This window comes from Porites lutea, chromosome 12 (assembly GCF_958299795.1).
Source record: "Porites lutea chromosome 12, jaPorLute2.1, whole genome shotgun sequence".
NCBI lineage: Eukaryota > Metazoa > Cnidaria > Anthozoa > Scleractinia > Poritidae > Porites > Porites lutea.
In genome coordinates, this window is record NC_133212.1 from 14,480,063 (window position 1) to 14,507,353 (window position 27,291).

A 27,291-nucleotide genomic window follows, 5' to 3' on the forward strand; every position below is an offset into this window, starting at 1 on the left:
TTCCCACGCTTTGTGATTGGTTTAGTTATTCCGCTTCTACTTGCGACTTCGACAATCTAGTCTTCACTAGATCGTAAACGACTGAGTCATAAGCGGAATCAGAACGCTGTTTTCACTAAATCGTTAAGTCCTGAGCTTCTTATAGTCTCTTTCCAATACGAAGTAGCAAACAGTTTGATTGTTATCACTTGGATTGGGAATGGGTTTCGTAGATATCATGCACGGCTATTCGTTTCCGGTCACGTGGACAAGGCGAATGTGTCCAAAGAAATGCTTTGACCAAGAAGGCCTGGGAAACCCGTGCGGAAAAAGAAGGGTTAATTTCTGTTGGCCAGAACCTCTTTAGAACCTCTAATTTGATAGGTTCTTGTCGTCCCGTTCAGAGTTGGGATTCATTGTTAGTTTTGTTTGGGTTTGGGCTATCTATTTTTTTCTAGACCAATCCTGTGAGCCGTTCTTAGAGCTTCCGGCCCACCCGTTAATTTAAGGAAGTTCGCGCCTATTGACACGCAATTTATCATTATCTCAAAATTGCGTTTAATGTTCGAGCGTGTGCGCTAAGAAAGAAATATACACATTCAAGTAATTGGCTGGTAGCCGTTTCGAAAAACTTTATTTCTCATCGTAAAGTATACTTAAAAATGACTTTTCAAGAAAATCACGTCTACGGCAAATGGCAATTTGTCAGCTGCACGTGAACAAGTTTTCTCTTTACTTGTCTTTTATTTTTCATACAGCTTTAAACAAAAATAATCAGTAGTCTGAAATATTAACCGTCGCTTTACTCAAGCCCACAACCAGCGTGCAAGAAAAGAGAGACGATGACATTTCAGACTAAATGACTAGTTCAATGAAGTTCCATGTTAGTTTCGCAAAAGATTCACTTGGGACTGCTTTGATCTCCGTTTTTTTCTAAATAAGCTCATTGCTTATTGCGGTAAACGTGATTATCTCGCCTTTATATCGCTGGTGTACATAGCAAAGCTATAAAGAGCCTACACCGCAGGCAAACACCAGCGGTAAATATGGCCGACCTTGGAATATAAGTAAATATTATTGTAAGAAGCTTTCCCTAGTGATTTAAATAACCCGATAAATCAACCCTTTTCATAAAAATTCAACTTTTCCTGTTTGAAAAACAAATTCCCTAAAGGAATAAAATAGTAAGTCTCCTACGAAGCAGCCACGCCCTTTGCTCGTTACAAAGCGCTCCACCCCGAAATAACATTGGCTGACACCCTAAATAACGTCTCCGTGGGAAACAAACTGTTTCTCTAACCTTGAGAAGCTTTTACAAGCATGATCTGGGGCAACCCTGTGCATGTATATTGCTAAATAATTATGAAGATAAAATTTCAAAAAAAATTTCTAAAAAGTGAAAAGTACATTGTAAATTGTGACATCAGCTAAATGGGACGGCCTTTTCAATCACCAAGGCTTGTGAGGGCATTTTGAACTTCTTCAAATACCTGATAAAATAAACAGAACCAGAAGATGAGTAGTTTGCCAGTAACTGACCACTACAGAAAATACCATAACATACCATAATGCTCTTTGTTGGTCACCACAAAATTTTGCATAAGCATTGTGTACAGTTTCTCTTGGGGCCATTTTAACTCCCAAGAGAAAATGAAGACAATGCTCATGCAAAATTTTGTAGTGGTCAATAATGACAAAAGGTGGTACACTACTGAACTCTTGGTTTCAGAGGAGATTCCACGGGGAAACTTCCCAAGTATGAAAAAAATGACATAGAATCCCTGTGGAACTCGAGGGTGGCAGGGGGTACTCACTATGGCATACTGGGATTTACTGCTGTACAGGGTATATAGTTTTGGACCTCTCTGCCTTAAACAGGGAAAAAGAATAGGAAGGGATTTCAATGAGATCAAGACAGTATAATATTCCGACGCACTGCATACCCATTGTCCCGACACTGGGAACTAAGTTACTGGAGGAAACCACCATATCAGAATAAGCACAATTCAGTCAAGGGTACCAGAGCAAAAAGCAAACAACTGTGTAACATTGATCTGAAAATATATCCATGAAAATCTTGTTCCACTACCCATCTATCTCTCCTTTCATCTAATCCTAAGATCCTAAAAGCTTTCCTAAAATTTTTTCTCACCAAAATGAAGCAAACTAAATACTCGGTAAAAGAAAAAAAAAATGAGGCAACAAAAGTGAAAAAAGAGGGGGAAGAAATTGTGCTTTCTGCCCATGCCCGAACTTCCCAAGCTAATATTTTGCACCTGGATCAGAAGGCCACGAATTGTATGACCTGTAAATGGCTTTATGGTAAAGTTCAGCTCTTTACAGCATGACAGTGACCAGAAAACTGCTTGACTAGCTTCAAAACGTGTTTTTCGGCAAAATTTCCAGGGGCGGATGGGTTAAAGGAATTCTTATTTCCCACGTCATGTGCCAATTGTGTATGCATTGAGAATAGTCTACCTTGCCGGTTTCAAATGTTTCTTGTCTGGCACATTGTGCCTAGGACGTGACAGTTACATATAAGTACATGAAACCACTGGCAACTGTTGTATGTCAGAGTCATTGATCATTTGAAACCAGCAAGGTTAACTGTCTTCAGTCTAATTTAAACTACTTTCAGATGACTCACAAAGTCTCTGGAATCACTTACAGTGTACAAACAAACAATGTACAAACTTTTTCCATGCCCCTTAATCCATAAAAAAGTTAAGAGAAACAACAGACCTTTTTACCGATATGGCAGCCATATTGAATTTATCAGATTTAAGGAGGGCACTTGCTCAGTATTTACACGAACTTTTCAGGCAAAAAGAGAACTTCAATAAATTATTATATATTTCTTGGCAAAAAGGCGATCATTATTACATCAAAACGTGGCACAACGATCTTTTTTCCCATTACAATCTTTTTCTAGGAAAACCTAAAGAAAAATTGGCCGTAAAAGCACGTGTAAATACTGATGCTATTATATCGGATCGTGCTTATGCTCCCTGGTCATCCCATAATACTCGTTAAATCCATTTACTTCAATTATATGGCTGCCATATCGGTAAAAAGGTCTATTTACAGTATAAATTCAAATGCACCATTAACCATACTTGCGAAGCTACAAGTGTAACACCTTACCTGTTCTGGCGATTTAATTGCCTGGATCTTTTTCACAAGTCCTAGTTTCTCATAATGTTGGATAATTGGCATAGTTTGTGTTTCATATGTGTGAAACCTATGAAAGAAGTGTATAATTGATCAGGCAGTTAAAATTAATATTGGGTAAAATCAACTTTTAGTTCTACGCAATAAGGAGAGGACAACTCTTGAAATATAAGTCCCCTGTGAAGTGGAAACAAATTGTTTTGCACCTATTGCAGCATTTAAGTCACCACCTGCCAAGTTAAATCCCCATGAAAAGTAATGCAATAAAATAAGGCACGCAGTCCAAATAAACAAACAACAAGATGGCTTAGTAATGGGGACACAGTCCTGTGGCAGGCAATTAGCAACTTTGGGTTACATGCACAAATACACACAGCCTCACTTATTGCCCCACTATCATGGGGTAGGACAATAGTGTTGGCAGATCAAGCCTTTCTTATCTCCCTGGCACTGCATGCGCTGGATCAGACAAGATGATGGCAAAGGAATAAGATAGCAAGGCACAAACTATGCCAACAGCTCAGGGGAAGCTGCAAAGCATGCCATAGAAGCATGAAATGCATTCCTCTAAGCAACACACAAAACCCAAAATAAAGTTCCCCCAACACACGAGCCATTTTTGGAACCAAAGAAAGCAAATTGCCTAAGGAATACTAATTGCCTTCTGACCGATAATAATTTGTTTTGATTTGATTTGTTCTGTTTTTTTTTTTTGGAAAGGCCTGTATTATGATAGTTTTGGTGGAGCATGAGTGTGCTGGAGACATCCAGCACCAACAGGAAAATGTTTGTATAAATGACTGAATAGGAAAATAATATTGTGTTTTATAGGCAACATAATGAATGTTCACAAACGGATTAATAAATCACCAAGAAAAAGAAAATTAAATACAACCCTTGTAGAACCAGACATATGCAAAACCTATGCTCATGCTATTTGTTTACTATGTTGGACTATGTTTCAGCTATGTTATGTTCACTACTGCCTATGTATCAACTATGTAGCATACCACACTACATAGTCCAAAGTATGCAAAATATATGTTGAAACTATGTTTAGGCTATTTGAAAAGTACATAGCTTTTTAATACCTATGCAAATACTATTCAAAATCTTTTCATAGTCTTTACATAGCTATGTATTTACTATGCAATAGAAAGTTCTGCTTTTCCTTCCGATTTGCATCCTATGGATTTACTATGCAACAAAGCAAAATAGCTTTTACATAGCATCTCGATCGTCAATTTTATTTCCAACAAGTTTCGTAGCTTTTACATAGTGCTATGCATATTCTATGCTAAGTGATCAAACATATTTGCAGCCTATGTTTTCACTATGTGACATTTTAATTTAGCTTTATCATGAGATAAAGGTTACATAGCTTTTACATAAACGTAATTTTTCTTATATTTTCACTCATATGAGGAATATGTAGTCTATGCGTTTCCTATGTGATATTTCAACATACCTTTTAAAATACTAGGCATGTTGATTGTACAGGTTAAATAGCGCTTACCAAAAGCATACTTCCAACGTAAAAAGCAGTGTTTAAAACTAAAAAACTTAAAAATCATTTACTACAATTTTTTTTGTGCTTGCAGATAGTTTCTTAGTGAGAAGATTTTTGTAAAGCATTGGATCGCTACATCCATCATTCCTGACTTAACTTTCCTTTCTAGCTTTTCCCTAGAGTTTCTTCACTTGAAATGATATCTCCATGCATCATTTTCTTCTTTTATATTAGTTTCGATCCTTCGTCTTGATTATGGACGACTCCTGAATAGAAATTCATGGTCAAAACTGCGAAACGCTAGCTGCAGTCCTCGGTGTTTGTCAGCCATTTTGTTTCCACTAGTTCCCAGGGAGGCCCGTGAGTTCAACACATGCGTATTTAGCGTTTTATCGTCACATGGGCCTTTTCAACCAATCAAAAGGTGTGAAAATTGGCTGATTCCACGCGAGCACTTTCAAGTCAAAGAAGACGAACTGTAAAGCGTGCGTTTTTACAAGAAGACGCTTCTTTTTACTTCAATTTAAAGTCGTTTTCCTGCCAGGTTCAACGAAAAGTATTCCTAACTTTGGTAAGTGATGTTTTCTCAGTTTGAGTTTCGATTTACCCGTGTTGTCTCCCCTTTTCGCGTACCTGAACAAGTTGGATCGGTCACCTTCGATCACGCTTCGATACTCGTTCGTTTCAATTCTAAAACGTCAGGTTGTTTTTGTGTTCATTTGCCTTAAAATCTCAACTTTTCTGTTTGCAGATACTTATTCGTTGCAGTCAAAAGAAAAGTGTATGGCACTGAAGAGCACGACATCAGCCAAAAGTCTACACGATAAGCAAATTAAGCAAACTTTAACTTGGGGTTTCGATTCTGAAACTGCTCCATGAAAATACTGCATTTGTGTTGTGTGTTCGTGGTATTATATTGCTATAGTTTTCAATTTTTCGTGTCAAAACCCATTTCTTACCAATGTAAAAGATATTCTAATTCATGTGTGTATACTATTTTTACTATTCTGGTGATTTTTACGAGGGTATTTTAAACACTCACTACTGACCTCTAGATCGTATTTTGGTAGTAAAAGGATCGTATTTTAAGTCGTATTGGGACCTTATTTGCGTCGTAAAGTGATCGTATTTACATCGTAAATTAACTTAAATTAATCGTATTCATGTCGTAAAGTAAGTTTTCAAAAAGTCGTATTGTGTCGCTTCTACGATAAAGGTACGGTACAACTACGGGCAGAAGAAGAGTGTTGAACTCGTATTTTTATCGTGAAATGTCGTTTTCACGATCACATTCAGAGATTTTTACCATAAAAAAATCGTAAAGAAATCGTGTTTTGTCATTTTACGACAAAGGCACGGTGCAACTACGGGCGGAAGAAGAGTTTTGAAGTCGTACTTTTATCGTCAAATGTCGTTTTTACGATCAAATTTAGAGATCTTTACCTTGCAAATAATCGTATTTTGTCGCTTTTACGATAAGGTCACGGTGCAACTACGAACAGAAGAAGAGATGGGAAGTGGTATTGATATCATCAAATGTAGTTTTTGCGACTTTTTGCCCGGATCCTGATCCGGGAATTTTTTGCATATGAAATCTAGGAAATCTTTGCTTCTGGAATCCGGAATCCTGGCTTTGGAATCTGGAATACAGCTCAAGAAATCCAGAATCACGGCGTGGATCCAGAATCCAAGACTTTGTTGGATCCACAATAACGATACAGCGAACTATCAAAAGAAGGGCGCCTTTTATCAGATGTGGAAATCTTCTTTATGTGGTCGATTCTACGATGCACACATTTTTTGACGTCCAGTCGACTGAAACAACGAAGCAGCCATTGTATCTTTACCCGGTGTTTTACCCAGATAATGTTTTCCTAGTCACCTTTGTAGCCGGCCGTTCTGGTCTTGTGACGTAGCGCTCCTCTCCAAGGGTAAAACGGCTACGCAGAAGACAAGTGTTTTGTTCTTTGGCTTTAGATTTAGAAATCCTTACCTTGTAACTTTTTCGATGGAGATACTATTGAATTACAATCTGAGAAGAAAGGCTTTTGCTGAGAAGGTTTAGATATCCTTGCGCCATTTGGTCGTTTTTACAGTGAACACACACTTTAGTTACAAATAGAAGAAGGCATTTTGAGTTCCTCCTTTGTACAATGACCACAGAACGGCCACTCAAAGAATGTGAATATTCTTATTTTTTATTCAGTTTACAAGACATATCTCTGACAGGACTATCAAAAACGTTCATATAAAATATCGTAATTATAATTACAATATACTAACTGCGATTAATATCGTTTACCTGTAATATTTAAAGTAGATATTGTGGTTCTCAAAATTAAAAATTTCGTCAAAATGAAGGATTATGCACAAGACGTTTACAAGGTAATGCTCAGATAAAAGTCGATCGCACACCCTTCAAATCGGAAAAACTTCGAAACTTCGGAATTCCCACCTTTTCAAGGTTATTACACCTTACATTAGCCTCGGGTGTTGTTTTTCGTCGCAGGCGGCAACGTCTGATTTTGAGTGTCATATAAATGCTCATCAAAACAACATTGGCAAAATGTGAATTGTAGATGCTACTGTAGCATGGCAATGTGGCCATTATTCTTTTAATCTTAGATTAGCAGTAGAGAAGAAACAGATCGTAGAATGTACGCGGACGCTTAGCTGGACTCCGGAGAAAGCGGACTACCCGAGAAGGGAACTGGAGGGAGACCATCTTCTCTTGAGGGTCTTGAGTGCCTTGTGCGCTCGTCCACGCTACAATCCTAAAGGACTACTACCATTCTGAAAAAAAAAACACATAATGAATGAATGAACGGTATAACTGTATGAAGCAAGGATCACTTATATAGAAGCCGGAAAGATGGAAATCATATTGTAATGAACTTCAATGCCAGGTAGTTGCGCAATTAAAAAGAACTTACAAAGGGGCAGAAAATATCAGACCAAGGAATCTTTAATTTTCACACCATTTAAATGAAATATAACTCTCAATTTACCGGTGATTCATCGTGGCTTCCCAGTACATGTGCGAGTGGAATGCACCTATCAAGGTAAACTTAGGTAAACGACACAGAGAGCCTATTCCTCTCCGGCCTAGCCTGCCTAGCAAGTGGGTGCGATCTTTTGTTCTCTTTTTCCAATTTTTTCGACAAACTCGCGCGGAAAAGCTTACTACCCAGGCTATCTCGGGACAGTCTGGTAAGTTTTCCAACAGACTGTGGGGGCATGATTGAAAATTTTGGAATACGTGGAGCTATAAGTTTGATTCCTTCAAAGGCATTATACCAAAGCCAGCACTACGTGATTCCAAGAATTTTTGGATTAAACGTTATACATATTTGTACAAATTCGTGGCCGATTTGCATGCCCGATTTCTTGTTTTTTTTTATTATTTGTAGATTGATATATCAGTTTGTAGGATTATCTTTATTGACTTTATTTGTAGGCCGTTTATGGTTTGCTCATAGGCTAACGTACTCCTACCTGATTCGCTCCTATGAGGATGTAAAGGGCTACTTTAGATGAAGATTAGCCACAGAGAATCAAGCACATGAATGAATTTGCACTGGACGACGGCAGAATCGGATCCTGGTGTCTTTTACTGTCATCATAGTCAACTGAAATTAAATAAATTGCATCACAAGGTTACTGTTTATAATATCACATAAGCTCTTTGAGATCTCTTTGCTTAGCTAGTCTACTTTGTATCGCAAAGTTGAAGCGTCTGTCTGAACCTAAAATGCAAATCAATACTAAACAATTTATCTTTTTCTACCTTGCGTACTCTCTAAGAGTGGATTTCCATTGTCTAGCCTGTGTACAGACCCCCCCTCCCCCTCCCGTCATGTTACATCGGAGAAGGGGCCCCTTCTCCGAATTTTGGGCTAGGGATTTTTAATACAGTGAACGATTCAGATCATGTTTGAGACTAAATGAGTCAAACATAAAATTTGTAATATCTGTAATCCAGACTGAATCGAGCGAAGCGAACTGCTCGAGCAGTTTCCGCGAATCTTCGCACCTCTCTTGTTTACAGTTACAGTGGCAACATCATACAATTTTTGCCCTTTTCGCCGTTAGTCGCCACAGGTGAAGTTTCCACACACTCGTTGACTTATTTAATAAAGCTTCAAGAGTATAGCATTGACTTCAATCAAACTAATTTAATTAGATCGTAGACTGTTAAATGTAACACGAATATTATGGGTTTTTAAACACTCACTCTGTAACCGACCGCTTTCATAGCTTTCATAGCTTTCATTTCATAGCTCTTCTTTGTTGATCACCCCGATGTAATGTGTTTCTAAAAGGGGTTTCTTGTTTGAACTAAAATTTTTTGTAGTAATGGTAGCTAGCTATTTAGCTGATTTACTGTAGGAACACGAGTAGCCATAGCGGTCTCGATCGCCCATCGGTATGGGGGCAAGGGACCTTAGCGGAACGGGGGTTGTAAAGATTTAATAAAATCCAGCCCTACTCACCAAAGATCACCTGATGATCCGCTCGGAACCTTTACTTAAGATTTTCGGGTACGTCGTTAACGGTCGTTACCACTCGAGTTGACCAGACGTTCACAATTGTGCCGAATAACTTGGCGGTTTTAATACTTTTCCAAACTCAGCAAATGAAATTTGTGCTTTCTGGTTCCGGTGTGCTGCTTTTACTTCGAAGGAACTACATTTTCCACTCACTTTCAACAGCATTGTATTATTAAAAATTATGAGCTTTTGAACAGTATTTAAGTTGAGATGTTCGGTGACGACGCTTTCCTTCATCGCATTGCGTGACACTTCGTAGTTGAACAGGTAAGAGCCCTCACTCTCGCAAATGTGTTGTGTTCGCAAACGTTGTGAAGCTTTACTTGCTGGGTTTATTCCTATAATTATTACATCTCTGTCAGAAATGCTACAGGTTTACAACAACACGTAGCTAGGACAATACACTTTTCGAGTCGTAAATAAGATGATAGTGCGATGTATTTACGTTATGGCAATCATCTTGGAATATCGTACTCATGTGTGTACGACAATATTACGATAATATCAATAATCGAATTTGACTCGTATATTGAACGAGGGAAAATTGCGATTTATTTACGGACCGACGTTGGCCGTAATCTGCCTTTTATTAGATCGCATTCTGTTTACGACGATAAAACGATAATATTAATTCTCGAATTTGACTCGTATATTAAACAAGAGCAAATACGATTCTTTTACGTTCGGACGCTGGTCGTAATTTGACGGCAATTTGATCGCATTTTGTTTACGACAGTATTACGATAATATTAATTCTCGAATTTAAATCGTAAATCAGACAAGGGCAAGTTACGATTCTTTTACGCAAGGACGTTCGTCGTAATTTGCCTGTAATTAGATGGTACTTCAAAATACGATTTTATTACGATTGTCTGCAAGTAAATTACGGTCAAAAAACGATGAAAACGCGATCTAGAGGTCAGTAGTGACTACATTTGCTTAAGCAGATCAAAACCTACCTACATAAAAGACTATGTCAATTCTATGTAATTTCTGTTTGAACTCTAATTAAAGGCTGTGTATGTGATATGTTTTACCTACTCAAATACTATTAAAATCCTATTTGAAACCTATGTAAAGACTATTTGTTCTGTGTTTTCCCTATTTTAATGCTATGCAAAGTATATGTCATCTTTAAAAAAGGCTATGTTTTCACTATTCCTAGGCTATCTGAATTCTAAGCAAACCCTATTCAAAAGCTATTTAATCAACTGTCCCCTGTTCCATTTTACTATGTAAACTCTATTTCAGTCCTATGTGAAGGCTATTTATTTCCTATGATTTTTCTATAAGGTTGACTATGAAGTCTAAAATCTCTTTCTGAAAGCTAAGTAAATTGTATGTATAGGCTATGTGGAAACTATGTCATTTCTGCCTTTATTCCTTCCTTTAAAAACTGCATAGCTTTTAAGCAGGTTCCGTTTGACTAGCGAAAACATAGCATTTTCGATACAAAAAACATAGTCCTGGCATAGAAACAACATAGGATCTGGTTAAAGCAATGTATGACTCATTAACATAGGTTTTACATAGCTTTGTGACATAGCATTTGCATAGATTCTACATAGTGTCTGATTCTACAAGGGAATTCACATGCAACACTTTATTAAAACCAAGTGAATAACAAGGGTAAATGCATTTAAAATTCTGTTGGATACATACCTCTTTTTAAGACTCTCAATGTTATCATCGGGCCTCCCACTTGACTCTCCTCTCAGCATTATTCTCTTAATACATTCCTGTTTTCAGGGAGATGTTTAATAATGCATTAACCTTCAAGATAAACATGACTATATTATACTTATCAATAATTTTACATTTCTGGTAACTAGGACACCCTGATGACAACAACAAACATTATTTTCATGTTTTTCATGGTTAATTGCCATGAAAAAAAAAAAGGATTGGATTCAGTACAGTCTCAGAATTAATACAGTACAGGGCTCATACCGTTTCTTGAACAAAAAATTCAAGGACTAGTCAAGGACTTTCAAGGACACATTTTCCATTTTTTAGGACTCCATTCAGTGCAAAACAAGAACATTGAGTCTATGTCTTTTTCTGTTCTTCCACAATATGACCAATTTGATCCTGAAGGTCTTTCTGTGTTTGCTCCTTTTAGGTACTTTAAAATCAGGGTTGGATAAAGTTAGTATGTGTAATCAAATGGTGACGAGTGAAATTAGGAAATAATTTCACGTGCGTTTTGTCCAAATCCTTATAATTTCCCGAGCCTTTAGGCGAGGGAAATTATTAGGATTTGGACAAAACGCAAGTGAAATTATTCCCTAATTTCACGAGTATACCAGTTGATTACCTATTAATATGATGTGTGACGCAGGGGGGGGGGGGCTGGCAGCGAGGTCTGGAACCGAGTTTACATGATCGCCCCAGTTAAGAAATTTGGCCGAGTGAGACTGAGTACCAATTTTCCTTCAAAACAAATATGGCGGAGAATGCGGACATGGAAAGATGATGAGTTTTTGCTCGGTTTTACGTTTTACGGCGTCCAAACATCAAGAAAAGGTTTTCATGAACTTTTTTCATGAGATTTTTGGACATCAGGAGGCGTGATGTATGAACAGTTCATGAGTGACTTCGCTCATCGTGATTCGGCACCTTGGCAAGTTCAGTTATTTATAAGCTTCGTGAATTTTCGAGCGACCAGCCTCAGGGCAGCCTGCTCCATCTCTTATATATTTTTTCACCTACGGTGGTATTAAGAACTCTCTGCCTTATCCTAAACATATGCTTCGAGCTCATTATAGTATGAGTCTTGCAACAGTCATATGGGGATGTTCATTAAACCAATTTTGTACTTCGCTGTTCGTAAGTTTGTTTGTACACCGGGAGCCACAACAAATATTTGTGGGCGTAAATACAGAATACAGGGCTAATTTAGTAAAAGCCAGGTTAAATGTTCCAATCACTTTGCTTCACATACACTGAGTCTGTCAGTATAAGCTATTTTTAATATCAAAAGGCTGCAGGGAAGGGCTTACTGAATCTTCAAATCCTTCACTGGAATATCGTTTGAGTGATAATCAATAAATAGCTCCAACAGCAATACCGTATTTAGTAGTTTTATATTAGATAGTGACTTCGGTTTTAAGTACTTCCTTGAAATTGTTTGTACAAAAATTACCCCATAGTTTTGAATTATACTTGAATCTGAGTGTGGGGACAAGAGATTAATCCAGTTGCTAAGAAGAGTGAGTACATCAGAGAGGGCTATGCTCAGTATACATTGAGAAAATCCCTCAAAGGACTGAAGTACAAGAAACAGAAAAAAGAAAATTGAATGTTTTGCAAAGTTTATAAAGAGAATCGGAAGGACCTTGAAAAATGTACAACTTAAATTGTTTGTGTAAGTTATGAATCTGATTTACAAGTAAAATAAACGAGGTAAAATTGACTTTTTATCAACCATCAAAAGAAGTTATTGTCCCTTGAGCCCAATCCCCTCAGCAGTTCTTTCTACATACTACCCTTGGCTTATATGGCCTAGATGGGTATGTGCTGATTAGTTAGGGTGGTGACCATTTCACCCTTTAGAGTTTTGAACAGGGTGTCTGTTTGGGCTGTGAAGGTTGATGAAGAGCAGTCTGTAGTTACATTTTTGGTACCACCAATTTTTTCCCCAAGTTTTTCCATCTTTTTAAGTTTAAAAGCTAACTTAATTCTGTATGCTAACTGAAGTGAATCAGGGTTATAAAATCAGGTCTCTTGGCATAAAAAGGGTGGGGGAAATGAACAATGTGTCCTACTACCCATACTCTCTTTCAGTGCAAGCCCAGGGAGGTGATCTCACATTTTAATACCCTTTTACCACTTGTTTTAACAGCAAAGTTAGTGAAGGTCTATGGTCTCTGAAAAATGTTTTTGCCTGCCTCAACACAAATTTCTAACTGTTATTGTTGACTACAAAATTAATAATATTATCTTAATAATCATTTTAAATTTTTTCCAAGACATCCTTTGGTGTTTTGCATATCCACTACTACAAGGTAATTTTTAAGTTGAGAGGGTTTGATTTCATTAACTACATTTTTATACAGACACAAACTAACCTGGCAGGTTGATGTCCAAAAGTGTAACAAATTACATGCAACTGTATGGCAAAAACTGATCATCGTGGCCAAAGGAAAGGCAAAAATAGAAATGTCACCATTTTCCTGACTTTATACATTCCCTTGGAAGCATTTATAGCCGGATGTAGTCCTTGTCAAAACATGCAAACTTGAAGATTTATTTTCTGAACTTAGCTAATCTCTTTTAAACCATAATCTTGTTCCAAGGGGTAGTGTAGTTTTTAAAATTTATAATTTTCCCTCTTTTTTTGCAACAAAACACACTTGAATTAGGACTCAAACTGAAGGCAGTGTATTAACTGCTGTCATGAAAAGAGAATTCCAAACACACAAGATAATTACCCTTTCATCTGCCTAAGATTCATTTGTTAGAAACTACGGTAAAGTTTAAATCAAATCGCACGAAGAAAAGAACTTAAGCATATCAACATGTGCAAAATCAAGAGAGAATGATCTCTTGGCAAAATTTATTTAGCTTCTAGTACATAAAGAAATACATGAACTACGAGATTTGACTATGCCATTCAATCATCCAACGCAACTCTGCCAGGATAAGTTCACAATCAAGGATGTAGAACTGAGAATCTCAATCATCATTTCTTGTCGTCTTAAAGGTGTAGTGAAGCCGTAAACAACTCTCAGCTGAACTCTGACAACTCTTCTACTCAACCACATGCCAGTCACCGCACTTTTTTGAATACCACGAAGAATCAATTTTGGGCCTTTCGATTGAAAATATAAACTCTTCTACATACGTATTGGAGGATTGGTCCTTCTTTTACTTTTGCAATTCGTGGGTCGTCTAAACAGAAACAAATTATCAAAAGGTGGGGCATCGAGAAACATGTTCACTGGTCTCGTTCTTACCGTAGTAAACCGGGCCGCATTTAATGACAAACGCAAGACCAGAAGAAAGGAAAACGTAAGCTCCACATTACCACGGAACAAAACGAAGAAACCAATGACCAACGGGACCAAAACCAACTTCACTTCACACTGCCGAATCGCTGCGAAGAAGCTGCTAAGACGAACTTGTTTTCCCAGCCCGTTCCGCGCATGCTCGCTACAGTTTTCGGATGATTGACAGATTTCTTAACTGGGGCGATCATGGAAAGCCGAAAAGCGGCAAGATCAGAGGCCGTTGCCAGCCCCCCCTGGTGTGACGAATTACCATAGCAATCGAGGACTTTTGACTTGTTTATCCATGATCGTATCGATCGATTGTGAACTCCACTCTCTCAAACGTTTAGAGCTGAAATTTGGCTTAAGTTATCGGAATTTTTCGACAACATACCTCTAAGAATCCGTCTTGATGTGCTCTTTCGTGTGTTCAGGTTTTCTAAAGCGTCTTTTTATGCCCTGACATCTTCATTCATGACATTTTAAAACTTCGTCGCCATCTTGAAATGGAGACATAGGGCCGGTTGCCATGGCAATTTAGTAATTTCACATGTGAAATTACAAATTAACACTGAAATTTCGCGCCAAAATTAAGGAGTAATTCGTCACCTATGATATTAGCTCCAAAATTCAAGGACTTTCAAGGCTCCCCCCACCCCCTTATGACTGTAATGACGAAATACATTGTAATCTTATACTGTAAATTTGTCAGTGACTAAATATGTGCAAAAATGACCCTGAAACCATACTATGAATAATGATAATAATAATAATAATAATAATAATAATAATAATAATAATAATAACTTTTTTTTTAAATATAATAGACAATTTTATTAAAAAACTATTAAAATCCTATTTACAATTAATTCGCTTAAAAAAAAGAAAAAACTATTCATTCAAAAACATTATTTACAATTTCTGTCGATTTAAAAAGCACTTAATTTAGCTTTAAAAAAAAGTTAATTAAAACTAAGAAAATTTTTTTCGAATTAAAAAACATTTCTTTTCAATAAAAAAAAACTGTCAGCCTCTAAAATTCAAAAGTTTCTTTCAACTGCTAAAAAACAAAAAAAATAGTAATAATAATAATGAAATAAAAAGATATATATGAAGTAAGGAAACATATCAATAGTCCGATTTAATGGCTCCTTCAGCAACTTCGACGTCGATATCAACATTCTTAATGTCACATGGCACTCTTCTGGTCCTAGAGCCTCGAAGACAAACCAACGCAGATCTCAAGGGTGCGAATGAGGTTCTGGTTCTGATCCATGAGATGGTTTTGGCATACTGCTCCCCTTTTTTGATGGCAATCAGCTGTGCTAAACGGCTATGATACTTCAAGCACTCCTTTCCCATTCCGCCAGTTGTGGTGAAGACCAAGGGTGTAGATGTTCCATGCTCGATGTCCAGGACTCTCTCTGAGTAGAGACGCTTTTTCTCGTTCTCATGGATACGATAGATTTGTTGTGGCTCTAGGTTATACGATACAGCATTAGGGTGACAGACCCTCACATCGAAGAATGCTGAACGATGTCGCTCCCAGAAACCACGCGCGTGGATATCTAACCGCGCATCCTGAGCTTTGTTAGATCCTCTGTTTAAATGTTATAATAATAATAATAATAATAATAATAATAATTATCGAATTAGGGTAAAAAAGGGCTAAATTCATTAAATTAATCAACTAAAGCACTGAAAAGCTCAAAATTTGATTTTATGCAGGAGATTTGGTGACCGATACATGTACAGAAGACCAGGAGATTGGTGCTGTATCCAGGAGACTTACAGATAATCTGGGAGAGTTGGCATATAATGTATGTGATGATATGGAGTGATATACTCGTGACAGACTTGCATGACATAACAACAGATAACTATATTTTCAACAAAAATGCAAATTGTACAGTCAAAGTACATACCTCTTCTGTGCACTCAAAAAATAAAACACACTTCACATCCGCTTTTCCATCCATAACTTTATGCCAACCTTGAAGATTATTTTCATTCCTTGGAAACCCATCTATGAGGAATCTCTTTGTGTTACTTTTGTTCATTGCCTAGCAAAATAACAAAGACCTGATTACCTTAAAAATAGCAAGTTTAGTATTACCATCAACTTTGATGATGGCAAATTAATGCAGAGGTTGTTAAAAAGTCAATCACTCTCTACTCAGGAAGTACAAGTACATACCCACCAAGATGAGTGCTGGGTTCAAACCACTTACGAGCGAATGTCTGTAAATATCGAACAACCGGCGGCCACGGTCAAAAATTAAATTTTGCTCATATCTTGTTCATACATACTTATTAGTAAGTAACTAAACGTGGTGTAGTTTGTTTTTCAAAAGGCCGCTTGGATTTGGAGAAAATCGACAAAATCAATTTTCGTGGTCGGCGACTTGAAAACAACTAAAATTTGAGGCAAAATGAGGCGGTCTCAAAACTTCGCTCGCACGCAAAAAGGAAGAAAGCGTGGTAAAATATTCCCCGATAAATCAATTTAAAAGGATTTTAGCCCTAGTATGGCGGTTAATTCTTATCTTCACGATAATGTGGAAGGTAAACAATTTTATTTTAGTTTTGGTTCTTTTTCAACTCAACGAAGTTTAAATTTAGGCTTCAAGTCGCGATTTAATTTTTAGGCATGTGCTACACCTTGGTTTTTCCTGAAACTCAAGCTATAAGTTATTAAAACACTGTGCTAAAACATATGTGAGAACTGGGTTGGGTAATTTAATCTGCGCTTCAGACGAACCTTCTGAACTTGAACAACTTTTGAGTGAAATAGGAACATTTGCATAATTCAACAATGCCTCGCTGTTGCCGAAACGGATCATTGGTGTTTCCTGAAAAGAAATCTGATGTACGATAGTAGTACGATAATAAATTTGCTAACACGAAAAAGAAATTAACTTACCTTTATAGTACGGGGCACTTCTTTTAATTTTTCTACGCTCAAGCTCCAAATTCTGCTGGCGCTAACGCATTTTGTAATTTGACCTCTAATGAAAGGTCATTGGAGATGGGCCAGGGTTATTAAAATGTCACTCAAACCAAATGAGCGTTATGATCTAAATTCTTAAGGTGGTTGAACAAAATATATCACGAGAAAAATATGTTTTAAAGACATTTTCGGCGATTTGAAAGATGTTCTTACCATTTAGTAGAATCAGTTACCACATATAGCGAGTCACAGTATTGCCTAAGTGTGAGAAGACAAGGAGTGATGTGGCGTGACAACGAACACCATCTTTCGAACTTAAGAATGTGCAGAAAACAAAATTGTTTATACATTTCTTTGATGTTTCCAAAGTTATTTTTTCAATTATACAACAACTGAAAGGTTGCATAGTCTGGCTGTCAACAGTGCTTGATTTAAAAGTGTAAAGTGGTGGTCAGTTTATCGGACACCTGCGTGATAAAAGAATTGACTAAGGGATTTGGAAAACATCAAAATCATACGCCCTGCTAGTACACACGAACACTGAGTAGGTTTTACTTTGGAAAACCTCGATAAATGATCTCGGAAGCTTTTTTTGTTTTGAGTGAAGAATCATAATAAAGAAAAAATTATGCTATTTCATATGTATATTTTGAGGAAGGGTGGCTCTGAATCTTACTTAGGTACTCTCTCTTGGTACTACCTCTTAAGACTCACATGGAATGGTCGTTGAGGGGCTAGAAGAACCCGTCGAAAGGGTTACGCTGTAACTCTTACTCAAAGATGTTCGGTAAGCAATTTGCTCTAAGCCCTGTCTCCCCCCTTTTCAAATGTTTGCACAGGCTAACCAGCATTAAAAAACTTGCATTAGCACACTCGACTAAGGAAATATTGCAAAGTAATTGGGGAAATGCTATCCAGGCAGGGCGGCCTTTTGGAGTGGCAGATGACGTAGCGCTATTTTCAAGACTACAAACCTCTCCTTGAGTGTGAAGACTTAAGGCGTGAGTTCCAGTTTGTAGTATTGAATATATACAATGAAGGAAACCTGGGGTCTAGAAAGCTGACCTGTTCCTCTCTGATTCCTTTACCAAAGGATACATCAAAGTATATCGGATAATTTCCTCCTTACAGCATGTTCGGCTACTCAAACAAGCTTTAAAACCTGACACTAAGATGATATACCGCAGATACAGCAAGCTAGAAAGCTGGAATCAAACGTGTTTACCAATGGGTTTTGCCCTGGCGTCTTCAAATTCACGTTAAAAAGGACACTGTTTAGGTACTGTTTCCCAGGGGTCCGTTTGTCCAAAGTCCCTATTACTTTTCGGGCCCGAAATCATTAACTGATAGTTTTCTCATGTTAGATGCAAAACTATTGAAATTTCTATCTTGCATGTAATCAAGAACAGCTTTAGGGGCCCGTTAATTATCAGGACTTTCGAGAAACAGGCCCAGAAGCGGATGCAGCCTCAATATCCGTCTCACTGATGACAGAGAGAAAGTTATGGTCGGAGACTTTCTTTTCAAGAGTTCTGATCATGGATTTCTGACGAGCCACCAAGTTTCAGTCTCAAGACCGGTACTAAAGCGCACACTCAGAACATGGCAAAATGACCGAGAGTAAAATTGAAAAGAAAACTTTGTGGGTAAAGAAAGTAGTGGAAGCGATAGGCGATAGTTGACAGGGGCACCCAACGTCAGTTTCCTCCTAACTGTATTGAAAACACTTTCATGCTATCCAAATTACTAAGTTTCATGCGGCGCCATATAATTATAAAAATTGTTCGGTCATCCAAAGGGCAACTTGAGTATTCTTTTCGATCGAAATTACAAGGGCTTCAAAATTATTTTTTTCGAGAATTTTGAAATTTTCTCTGATTCCTTCTCTATCACAATTTCGTATCCGAAAATTTTGATCCCCTTTATATGGAGAAAACCTGTCTCGTGTAGGAGAGTCACCCTCCCAGCCGAGAGAAAAAAAAAAGACATTGACCCCAACCAGCCTTCGGGCATGCTCCAATTGTCTCGCTTTGGCTATGCAAGCCCTTTACCGATACGGATCGGATTTGATCTAGACGGTCGGACCGAAATGTCTCCTTCCATTTGACAAAATTATTTTCCCCAGGACCACTGATCTGTATCCTGCTTACAAGCACTATAACCAAACTCGCGGTGGCTTTTGTTTGGTCGGTGCAACGTAAAGTGCTTAATATGGAGAAAAGTTGGCCTGGCTAGGAGGCTGACCCTACCATTGCAAAAGGGTGACTGGACAAGGTGGGTCAGCCTTCCAGCCGAGCCAACTTTTTGTCATTTAAAAAATTCGCCATGTTTTGTAAAGAAATGCGTGAAAAGTTGTCTCTTCCAGGGAAGCTCGGGTAAGCTGGTGACCCTTCTGCTCGAGACAAATTTTTTTCATATAAGCGGGACCTAAATTTTAGTTCTTCACATTAATCGCCATAGTCCAGCTGACGCACATCTTTTTGTTTTTTGTTCTATAAAGTGGAAAACTGAAATTAAAATATACAGTGGAACCCCAGCGTTGGGCCATAAAATCCTGGTCGTAATAGCGAGGTGGTGGCATTGAAGAGGTCTTCAAAATAATAAAATGACTCGGAGATTTTCATGTCTGGGTCGAAGGACTATGGGAGGTGAGACAAGAGGTGGTCGTATAAACGGGGTGGTCAAAAGGCGGGGTTCCTCTGTATATAAACAGAAACAAGAGTTTGACGATCGGACAACCATGTTCAGATCAGGAAAAAAATACTGAAAGATAATTGCAGAATGTTTACTAAAACTGTTATCCAAAACAATGGAACTTACATCGGCGAGAGAAAAGACAGCCGCCTGATAACGCGGTGTAATAGCTAGAGATTGAAGCCTGAAGTCAATCAAAGGCAAATACAAGGCAAGAGGGGGGAAGTTGACGTGAAAAAACTATATGTAATTTTTGGACTTATTGAGTATTGTATAGAAGCATACTTTAAGAAAACTTAGGAAAAAAATTTTAAAAAAAACATGATTTGGATTGTTAGTAGCATAATATGCTACTTCCGGCAAGAACATTAAAAAAAGGCATCGCTCAAATGGTTAGATTGGAAAGCCTGTGAATACTGTCACGCAACACTTTTGACCAGACATTTATGACCAAAGGTGTATCGGCAGCCCGAAAGTTTCACTATCAAAATCGCAGTTTTTGTGAGACCTAGAATTTTTAAATGGCAATGGATGTAAAAGTTTGACTGCGGAAAAGAAAGGCCAGCAATACCAAGAAATGTTCTGTTTGAGGTTATTTTCACGCACCACGTTTCCTCGAGGTTTTGGATCTTCTGTTGATTAGCTTGGGACTAGGCGCAATGCCAGTTAACCAGAACGGGAAAACACAGTGAGTTAACAAAAATTATCGTCTCAGTACATTTAATGTCTTTAATACAAGTGCGATTGTGTGTTACGTTTCTCTTGGAGAGTCCAGCCATCGTGGCTTGTCGAGCAACAACCAACCGACGTTCTTGAAAAGTCTCATATTTCAAGCAAAATTTATTCAACTTCGGAAGGTTCGTGTGAAGTACAAATTTAATTACCCAGGCCAATTCTTACATATGTTTTAGCACAATGTTTAAATGACTTATGCCTTGAGTTTCAGGAAAAACCAAGGTGTAGCACATGCCTAAAAATTAAATCGCGACTTGAAGCCTAAATTTAAACTTCGTTGAGTTGAAAAAGAACCAAAACTAAAATAAAATTGTTTACCTTCCACATTATCGTGAAGATAAGAATTAACCGCCATACTAGGGCTAAAATCCTTTATAAATTGATTTATCGGGGAATATTTTACCACGCTTTCTTCCTTTTTGCGTGCGAGCGAAGTTTTGAGACCGCCTCATTTTGCCTCAAATTTTGGTTGTTTTCAAGTCGCCGACCACGAAAATTGATTTTGTCGATTTTCTCCAAATCCAAGCGGCCTTTTGAAAAACAAACTACACCACGTTTAATTTCTTACTTATACCTATCTATGGACAAGATATGAGCGAAAATCATTTTTTGACTGTGGCCGCGAAATTTCGATTTTGCTCGATTTTGACAGACATTTGCTCTTACAATTTTATAATTAAAAATGTCTACTGTCAGAGGCTTTATGTACACTGTGTTAACCCATTCGCTCCTGGAGATTTTGCCGAAAAACGCGTTTTGAAGCTAGTCGAGTGGTTTTCTGGTCACTGTCGTGCTATAAAGAGCTTAAACTTACCACAAACCGGTTTGCAGGTCGTACACGTGGCGGCCTTCTGATCCAGATGCAAAACATCAGCTTGCGAAGTTCGGGCATGCGCAGAAAGCAAAATTTCGAGATTTTGGGTTTAAAAGTGACACAGCAGTCTTGACTTTTACTTTTCGCTTTCTCTCTTCCCCTCTTTTTTCGCTTTTCTTGCCAAATTTTTTTTTTGTCTTGCTGCGCATTTAGTAGGCTTCATTTTGGTGGGAAGAGTTTTTAGGAAAGCTTTTAGGATCTTAGGATTAGGTGAAAGGAAAGGTAGGTGGGTAATGGAACAAGATTTTCATGGAGATTTTCAGGTCAATGTCAAATGGTTTTTTGCTTCTTTCTCCGGTGTCCTTGACTGAATTGTGCTCATTCTGGTATGGTTTGAAAGATATCTTCACACTACACAAGTTAGCAAAGAAAGTTGTCCTTGACCGTTAAAACTGATGACGTCACAAAGGGTAGAAAGGACCTGGATCCGCACGGGCGGTTACGGGCGGTTCAGGGGCGAATGGGTTAACAGAGAAGAATATTATTTTGGTAATAATAAAGTTAAGAGTAGGTTATTATAAATTAGAATGACAATTTAAAAATTATGTCTGTAGTTTTCCACCAAGAAGTCTGTTTTCAGATGTGCTAGGTAGTCCTTAGAGCTGTTAATATTTGTCATGTCATGACAAGAAGGCCTACTTTACATGCAATGACATACTCTGAAAAAGAAACTGGCTCAAATTCAATTTTTTCATAGAAGAAAAAACAACAACAACTACTACTATACAACAACAACAAAGAGTGAAAACAAAACATGACACCAAATCAAACATTCAAAACAAAATGTTGTACCTTTTCAATCAAGCTTATTGTGATTTCTACAGGAACAATCTTTCCTTCCTTCATACAAGTTTCAATAAGGTCTCCATTTTCTGAGCCACTGGCTCTTTCCACTCTTAATAATTCCCCTGCTGATAAATGAATGTATCCAAATTCCTACAATAAAATACAGTAAAAACCCGCGTATAAGAACCTAGGTTTTTCCAAGTTAGCCTAAACAGGTTCTTATATAAATGGTATTCAGTGTAAAATTAGGCTAACCAGGTTCTTATTAAATTAGGTTCTTAACTTTTGTTCAAGAAATAAAGCTGAATTTTTAAATGATCTGGTGTTTAATGTCCAAAAACAGTATTCTTGGAGGCTTCGTTAAGCATAGCCTGCAGTGCAGGCGTTTTCATCGGGCGCGCGCGAATGGTTTTAATCGCGAAAGCGCCATGTTGAAACTCCCGAAGAGAGGAGGAAAGTTACTATTTCTACTCTCCCCAATCTTCCTCTGTCATAGAATCAAAGATGGCGGCTTCATCATAGCGATCCGATTAACAAGCTTTCGCCCACCCAAAATACGCCTGCACTGCAGGCTACCTTGTCGACGATGAACGTGACTTCATTCCCCGTATGCAAATTAGCCTTAGATGCGTCGTTTCAACATGAAACATAATCCTTACATTTCATATTTCTAAGGAGAAAAATAACTCTCCTTTCCACAGAAAAACACGAACCATCACTTAGAATCCCCTTAAGGTCTGTTTTTTTTTTTTTGTTTAACGAGGAAGAAGCAGCTGAATAATATATCATGATATATGTTTGCGTGGCTTAAAATAATTCAATTACTGTGGCCTGTCACGCATTCCTAACGAGGGACGGTCGATTAGAAAACAATAGCGTTGAATCGATCAATTTTATATATTCAGTGTATATTATCATCTTTTTTTAAATGGTAGTTATTGATAATAATTAAAAATAAAGTTAACTTGCAAGGTAAGTCCTCTTGTCACCACAATAAAATTTGTGGGCACTCTTTTTTGCTTATCAGATGTTTGTACACGGCACTATGATTAAAAAAAAAAATGCCCCACACTTTTTCTATCTAAATCCATGTACAGCTTTGCAAAAGGCAAATTAGCTGTAAATTTCAGTTATTCAAAGATCTTTACAGCATTTACCGGTAGCAGAATGAAACGGGAAAAATAGTTTCTTTTTTCAGTGAATACACGCAAAAGGGATTATCTCAGTTTTAAGTTTTTGTTAGGGTATAACAGCCGTATTCCCAAGATGATCTTGTTTTGGTTTCAATCTAATTGAATTATAATGCAACAGATGCCAGTTTCAAATATAATTATGTCAATGAAATCGCCGAAGAGATCAATTGTGAAAAAAGCTGTTCTTTTCGCGAGATCGTCAAGACAGAGTGTGGTCCCAGTAGGGGTGTGGAGGGAAATGTGTTGGTCGCAGAGTGCATGAATGATATTACGTCGCACTTAGCCTGCTGTCACTTGTCTAAGTGTCACAAAGTCAATGACTGAATGAACTCATTTTAGCGAGAGTAGAGGTTTGGTAGGTATTCGGAACTGAAATGACAATCTGCCCAAGGCACAGACACTAATAGCCTGTGTACAGACCCCCTTCTCCTCCCCTTAGGAAAAATCGGAGAAGCGGCCCCTTCTCCGAGGGGGTGGGGGGTGGTGTTAGCCTGCGCGCAGACCCTTTAAACCTTGTTTATAGACTATATCCACACTATATGCGATACGTGGGCCGGCTGCACCGCAGGCTAGGGTGGTGTGTACACAGGCTAACACTAAAATGACAATCTGCCCAAGGCACGGACACCTACTTGGCAGGTTTTTGCGAGCGCCAAGGTCTTGTTAGGCTCGATTGTAAGCCGCTACGCTGGAAAATGAGCCCCCAAGGGATTGGGAGACGGCGGAAATCGAGCCTAAGGTCTTGTCAATACTCCCGCCACACTCTGGATCATACTGGCAAAATGACTATACTGTGGCACGAAATAAGTCAAAGTTTTGCTCCATCATGTAAGTATCATTCTCTTTTCTTCAGGCAAAAAATTTCTAAACGTACAGAGATATTCTTATTTCTCCATTTAACATTTTATCTTGCGATGCTTTCTGATGTTCGTTTCCAGTTTAGTTGAGCTTGCAAAGATAGTTTATTTATTTATATTTTTTGACAGCCGTGTATCTTGCTCTAATCAATTCTTACCTATAAAATACTATACATAAAGGTTAATCCGTGTGATGTAAAAGATAGTTTTCTGATGATTGTTTGAAGAGCATTGTAAATGGGGAAAAAAGAAAGAACTTTCTACACGGAGTCAGGATTCAACCTCGTCCCCAGGGCTTTCCCGCCCCTGCCATTTTCTAAGAGGAATGTCCTTGGGACGTGTGTGAAAAGTATTTCATTCTTGCAATAAAAACAATTTTTTTTAACTTAAACAGTGTTTAAAACATGTCTCTGGTTTTGTAAAAATTAGTGAGACTTAAAAGTACCAGAATGTTTAGTTCAACTTTATGTAGCCGATTTGCTCCTTCTGTGGCAAGAAACGTGAAAAAACTTGACGCCAAAGGGTCGAGAAGAGTACGATTGAGCAGTCAGTAACCATGTCCACACCTTTGCGGGAGAGGTTTATTGGACAAGATTTCTCTGTTTTTCTTGTTTTGATAATGTTTTCATTAAGTCTTCAAAAATGCTTCCAGATTGTATTTGCATTTGTATTTATACCCTCTTGAACAATGTGCTCCATCAAAGTGCTCCTCCCATCTCTCTATTTTTAACCTACTTTACCATCCACCCTCTCTCCCTCCGGTTCCACCTCTACTTTTACAAGCATTTATACTTAAAGGGGTGAAATTTCTCCTCTGTATATTAATTTCTGAAAAATTAAGTCCTTCTACTTTTTCCTTAAATTCTTAAACTTAGTTCTTTTTTCTTTAAGAACCGCCAAAGCTGCTGCAATAAGAGCACTCGCCCTTTCATATACTTCATCTAGTGAAAGCCTACCCTTTTACATACCTGAAGCCTGAAAAAGATACCCCTTTCGGGCGGAGCCTCCCCGTATAGGCCATCTTAGGGAGTTCCCCCCACCCCCGTTCCAATTCCGTGCTCACCTATTGCCAGCCCATGTTGGACTCTAGGCCCGTTTGAGTCAACACCTAAACATAGTCCCAAGTGTAATTACAATAAGGCAATGGACGAAATAACCGATGTAATGAACTTGAATATACATTGAACTTGACCATAGAGATCTGCAGCAAGAAGACGAGGTGTTCGAAAGGCAAAAGCTTGTTGCAGGAATCGCTGAAGATTAATTGAGACCACAATCCCCTCAATCAGAAGCTTTCAACCTATGTGTATGTCAAAGAAAGATCAACCAAGTGAGTTCAACGTGGTAACAGAGCCGTAGGGCAGCTGCCTCCCCTGGACCTGTTGAGCCAGACAAATCAAGTCTGTGGATGGATTTGTTTTCTTTAGACTCAGTTATTTTGATAATAGTGACTTGCAATTGTTTGCCATTTTCATCTTCGAGGTTGATTTTTCAGAGACATATCTCATGACAAGTGCTGAAAATAGCATTTCGGAGCCTCCAAATTTGAAAATTTTTCAAGGGGAGGACACCCACAGACCCCCCTACAAGGCTCGTGCCTTCGGCTGATCTCGCGATAATGCCCCTCGTTACAAAAAACCTAGCTACAGCCCTGGGTAATGCTAAAAAAAAATAAGTTGTGTCACTTTAAAATACCATTCAAATCCAGGGAAAGAAAAGGAGACCTAATTTACAAACTTTCGTCTTTCATTCACCATGTTCACTGAGTGCACGTGCTTTTCTCCATCGGCTCAGTAGTAAACATAGACAACATAGAGATCCTTAATTTAGTGTGATTAACAGCCGGCAAAAACTTTTGGGATTTAACAGGAGACGGACCGTAAACAAAAAACTATGCCTTTTTCTTTTTTTCCAAGTGACTCCTATTTGGCTAATTGTCGTGTATTACACCATGGGCCGTCATATTAATAAACCATATCCTAGTGCGCCTGGTGATACTGACTCAGTTAAAACGGTCGTAGAATGAATAAATGCAACAGCACGGTATTTCCCACCCAATAAAGAATCGGAATTAACAGTGATTAAATTGTATGATTATCAATAACTATCACCTCAAAAAAGATGTAATAAGATAAAAGAACTGATCGATACACGGTCACTCTGGGGGAATGCGTGACGAGCCACAGTAATTAAATTATTTTAATTCGCGTAAACATATCTTCTTCGGCTGCTTCTTCCTCGTAAAAGAAACATACCTAAGGGGATTCTAAGTCATACATCGTTCGTGTTTTTCCGTGGAAAGAAGAGATATTTTTCCCTTAAAAATATGAAATACAAGTGTTATATTTCCTGTCAATTTGTTGAAACGACGCACCTAAGGCTAATTTGCATACGGAGAATGTAGACATGTTCATCGTCGACAAGAAAAAAAAAAAAAGAAAAAGCGATTACCAAGTTTTCTTCACATGTTTTCGAAAGTCCAACATTTAAAGGGTCTAATGACAGTTAGTGATAACTAGATATGTTAAAGCTGTGGAAATTAGTCGACCAGATGCAGACCGTTACAATTCCAGCTTTGCTGTCAAAATGGCGAATTTTGGAACATTAACGGAACTTTTTACAGCACGCAAAGAGGAGTGCCCACAAATTTTATTGCATTAAGAAGTAGACTGGTCTTAGTACTTCTGTTTTATCACAGACTTGAGTCTGGGTCAGGTGCCACTTTTGCGAAATTACCGTTCAGCTCTAGTTATGCCAATTACTTTTCCCGATAAGCAAATTAAAGGTCATTTTAAAAAAATCATATCTCAGCCAACTTTCCACAGAATGCAACCATTAAACCTTGAAACTATTAATCAGAGTTAAAACTTTTGTGTGTAAAATAATCAGCTTATTCGGCTTTGTGAGGCAGGTTTGACAGAGCCCTAAAGTTTCACCAAAATCGCACCACTTCCGACGGCAAACTGGCTAGTTTTAGGTGACCCAGAAAATCTTCTTGTAA

At 38.0% G+C, this 27,291-nt stretch overlaps 1 protein-coding gene and 1 long non-coding RNA gene across 2 annotated transcripts in view; both read right to left on the reverse strand.

Moving 5' to 3' along the window:
- Positions 1-1,069: 1,069 nt before the first annotated feature.
- LOC140953747 (UMP-CMP kinase-like) overlaps positions 1,070-27,291 on the reverse strand; it is a 32,863-nt gene continuing 6,641 nt past the window's right edge. Inside the window, exons 2-6 of the mRNA XM_073403141.1 lie at positions 22,247-22,390; positions 16,127-16,264; positions 10,873-10,949; positions 3,124-3,220; positions 1,070-1,469 (exon numbers count right to left, since the gene is read on the reverse strand). Coding sequence (XP_073259242.1) covers positions 1,425-1,469; positions 3,124-3,220; positions 10,873-10,949; positions 16,127-16,264; positions 22,247-22,390 — 501 coding nt within the window. The 3' untranslated portion in view covers positions 1,070-1,424. The remainder of the gene's footprint in view (positions 1,470-3,123; positions 3,221-10,872; positions 10,950-16,126; positions 16,265-22,246; positions 22,391-27,291) is intronic.
- On the reverse strand, positions 6,833-8,300 carry LOC140921400 (uncharacterized). Its single transcript, XR_012164010.1, has 2 exons — positions 8,156-8,300; positions 6,833-7,453 (listed from the first exon to the last, which is right to left on the reverse strand). It is a non-coding gene; the product is annotated as an uncharacterized lncRNA (long non-coding RNA).